We start from the raw sequence: 4021 nt of genomic DNA on the forward strand, positions 1-4021 counted from the left end.
GTGCTGTCCAGGGCAGCTGCTGCACTTGTGCTGCAGAGCCCTGGCACCTCCCCTGGCACTACAGGCCCCTCTTTGGCTGTTCAATCAAGGCTCAGCTGCCCTCAATTAGGTTCAGCAGTGAAGGGATGTCCAGGAGACAACTGCCATTGTACTCTGAGGACATGTAGAAAATACCCTGATAAAGAACAGGAGACAGACCTCTCTCCCTGTGCCACCTGACTCCATTTGGTCACCTGAGCACCTCTAGGGGCTGCCCTGGACAGAAGGAACAGTGACAGGTTCCTCTGTCCTACATGTGGGCCCCTTCTGCCACTCAAGTTGGCCAAAGCAATGTCCCAGCAGCCTCCAAGGAGATCCCACAGCTGCTGCCCTGTCCCTAGGAACTGCTCCATTGGAGCCTGCAGTTCCCAGCAGGAATCTCGGTTACCTCTGGCCCCTCAGAAGGAACCAGGGGTTTGTGTCCCAGCAGGTCACTCCTGGCTTTGGTCTTCATTCATTGCCATGGGAGCTGGGACAAGGAGTCACCTGCAGGGGCCTGTTTTGGGCCCACTGAAGTGGGGTAGGAGGAATCCCAGCCCATGGGGGTTGTGGAGGGAGCTGAGTGTTCTTCTGGCCCCAGATCTGCAGAGCCACAAGGAGACACCTCTGTTGACTCAGCTGAGTCCCTTCCCTCAGTGCAGGTGAAGGAGATCCCTCCTGGGCACTGTCTGGGTTTCCTGTCTAATGATGGGACATGAAAAGGGGGCTCTTGGACTTAACTCTGTGTCTGTTTGGAGAACTGACCCTGCTGAAAGAAGTGTCTGTGCCCAGGTGAGAGAAGGAACATCATTATTTCCTTCAGCTGTGTGCCAGCAGGTTCCCCTGGAGCCCCAGGGACAGCTGGAGGGAGCCCAGAGGGGCAGAGCAAGGGCTGCTTGGGGCTGTTGCTGTGCTGCTGAGCTGGGCCAGGCTCCTGGCACACAGGGAGCTCCTGGCAAGCAAGAAGAGCTTCACAGAGACAGTTCTGCTGGTGAGCAGCTCCTCTGCACAGCCCAGCAGGGCTGAGGGCACTGCCTGCAGCACCCAGGGCACAGGAGAGAAGGCAGAGAGATGAGAGGCTCCCTGGGCTGGGAGGTGACTGAGCTCTCACTACAGGAGAAACCTTCCCAGGATTTGAATGAAGAATTCTTTGGCTGTAGGAAAGTTCAACTTCCCTTCCTGGAGGCATCTCCTAAAGCTGCCACATCCCACAACTTCTAGGATCTTACAACAGGACACTCCCAGTTGCTGCAGTGCAGGGGAAGTGGCCATATGGCAGAGCAGGGCAGGAGCTGCAGGCAGCAAGGGCAGAGAGGAGAAGGGAGCAGGAGGTTTAAGGGATCCTGGGGTGGGAGGACAGGGCAGAGCTGCTCAGGGCAGGAACCTTGCCAGCCCTTTGCCATGGTCAGGCTGTGGCTGCAGAGCAGTGCAGGTGAGTTCCTGCAAGTACCTCTGCCAGCTGCCAAATGGCAGCAGTGGCAGGAGCTGTCAGGATGGCTCTGCTGGATTTGCTGGGGTGCAGCAGGAGAAGCTGCTGCAGAGCAGGACTTGCTGCTGCCCCCTCAGAGGCCCAGGGCCAGAAGGTTCCCTGTGGCAGGGCTGGCTGTGGGGTGGGAAGGTGGGGGTGCAGCCAGGGGTGCCCAGGGCTGTGGTGCAGAGCAGGGTCCTGCCCCCAGGGCTCTGTGTGCTGGGGCAGGGACTCTGCTGCCTGCCAGGCTCAGCTCTCAGCCCGGCCAAGGAGCTGCCACGGGGCTGGGAGAGAAGGGCTGTGGGGAAGGAACAACTCCTGGGAGGGCAGAGCAGGGCAGAGTCCTTCTGATCTCCACAGTGGGCTGCAGGGATGAGGGCTGGTCACAGCTCCAGATCTAAGCAGGAAATTTCCCAGAAGGTATTTGCAAGAGGCACAGACAGACAGGGAGTACCTTAAAGAGAATGAACCCGTCCTTTCAGTGTTATACTCTGGGTTTTCTGGGTGGTGACTGAGACAGAGAAATTAATCTCTGAGCATAGGAGCAGACACTTGAACTCTGTTAGATTAGAGGGGATTGAACCCAAGAGTGTCAGACATCAAAACTGTCTTATAGACAGCATCAGTGTCACTTTTCCAGCCTCCCCAGGGTTGCTCTGACATTGCCATCAGAGCCTGCCCAGCCAGAGTTGCCCCTGGGCAGTGCCCTGTGCTGCTGGGAGTGCTCTGCAGGACAGAGTTGAGTTCCCAGGGCTGGGATGGGCTCTGGCAGCATTGGCAGGGGCCAGCCCTGGGCCCAGGGAAGCAGCTGCTGGCAGGGACAGCTCCAGGCAGTAGAGCCCTGGGCAGGGAGTGGGGGGGCAAGTGCCCCCAAGGCCTGGGGGAGGGGGCGTTCAGGCAGCTCTGGGGGCCCTTCCCTGCAGCTCTGCTGGGCACTGTGTGCTGGGCCATAGAAATGAGGATTCCTGCAGTGGAACTTTCCAAGGTGTGATGGTAAAAATAGAAAACACAGGTACAATTATTCGAAACTCAGATTAAGCTTCTGCTTTGTAGCCCCAGCTCTTCTGAGTCATTAGTGTAGAGATGGAACTTTTGTGTTCAAGGTTTCTTACATCTGACATTCCTTGTGTCTGTGAGAGCTCTACCGAAAAATTCCATGTCCCCCTACAGCAGAGCAAAACTGACTGCTTGGCAGTGCATTTGGTGACATCTGACACATTGATTTCTTTCAGCAATGGAGTGGCTTTTTCACAGAGGTCTTTCTTAACTGTTCCCTGTCCTTTCCTTTTTTGAACAGACCCTGTGCTAAGGAAAAGCAAATGTCCAACAGCAGCTCCATGCCCCAGTTCCTCCTCCTGGCATTGGCAGACAGGCGGGAGCTGCAGCTCCTGCACTTCTGGCTCTTCCTGGCCATCTCCCTGGCTGCCCTCCTGGCCAACGGCCTCATCCTCAGCGCTGTAGCCTGTGACCATCACCTGCACACCCCCATGGGCTTCTTCCTGCTCAACCTCTCCTTCACAGACCTGGGCTCCATCTGCACCACTGTTCCCAAAGCCATGCACAATTCCCTCCATAACACCACAACCATCTCCTACATGGGATGTGCTGCACAAGCCTTTCTGATTGTCTTCTTCCTTGGAGCAGAGTATTTCCTCCTCACCATCATGTGCTACGACCGCTACGTTGCCATCTGCAAACCCCTGCACTACGGGACCCTCCTGGGCAGCAGAGCTTGTGCCCACATGGCAGCAGCTGCCTGGGCTGCTGGCTTTCTCATTGCTCTGCTGCACACAGTCAATACATTTTCCCTGCCCCTGTGCCAGGGCAATGCCCTGGGCCAGTTCTTCTGTGAAATCCCACACATCCTCAAGCTCTCCTGCTCACACTCAGGCTACCTCAGGGAAATTGGGCTCATGGTGGTTATTGCGTGTTTAGGGTTCGGTTGTTTCATTTTCATTGTTTTCTCCTATGTGCAGATCTTCAGGGCTGTGCTGAGGATCCCCTCTCAGCAGGGACGACACAAAGCCTTTTCCACGTGCCTCCCTCACCTGGCCGTGGTCTCCCTGTTTCTCAACACGTTATTCTTTGCTTACCTGAAGCCCCCCTCCATCTCCTCCCCATCCCTGGATCTGGTGGTGTCAGTTCTGTACTCAGTGGTGCCTCCAGCACTGAACCCCTTCATCTACAGCCTGAGGAATCGGGAGCTCAAGGATGCCATGAGGAAACTCATAACTGGGTGTTTTTCAGAAGCAATAAACTCTCTTTATTCTGCATGTTATCTTCCTCATTAAAGGCCAATCCTGTTATGGATTTCATTAAAGGCCCACCATATCTTCTCTATTTTTTACTCCTGGTAGGGGTGGTTTTTATGAGAATTTGTTCACACCAAAAAATCTTTATATATATAAAGATACTTATAAGGGTATATATAAAAATATCTTTTTATATATAAACACCATTTTCAAATCAGTGTTTGCCTTTCTAGCCTGGCCCACAGACTGTACAAATTGGCAATTTTACTCGCTGTGTGCTTAA

The 4021-nt window shown here is 54.6% G+C and overlaps 1 protein-coding gene across 1 annotated transcript; it reads left to right on the top strand.

Annotated features, from left to right (window-relative positions):
- Window positions 1-3042: 3042 nt before the first annotated feature.
- LOC113941580 (olfactory receptor 14C36-like) lies at window positions 3043-3672 on the top strand (the record flags this gene model as incomplete). The annotated part of the gene is made up of 1 exon (XM_027632735.1): window positions 3043-3672. A coding segment is annotated over exon 1 (630 nt), but the record flags the coding sequence as incomplete, so codon positions are not given.
- Window positions 3673-4021: the final 349 nt, after the last annotated feature.

Source organism: Corapipo altera, unplaced genomic scaffold (assembly GCF_003945725.1).
Source record: "Corapipo altera isolate COAL_440 unplaced genomic scaffold, ASM394572v1 55977, whole genome shotgun sequence".
In the NCBI taxonomy this organism is placed as follows: Eukaryota; Metazoa; Chordata; class Aves; order Passeriformes; family Pipridae; genus Corapipo; species Corapipo altera.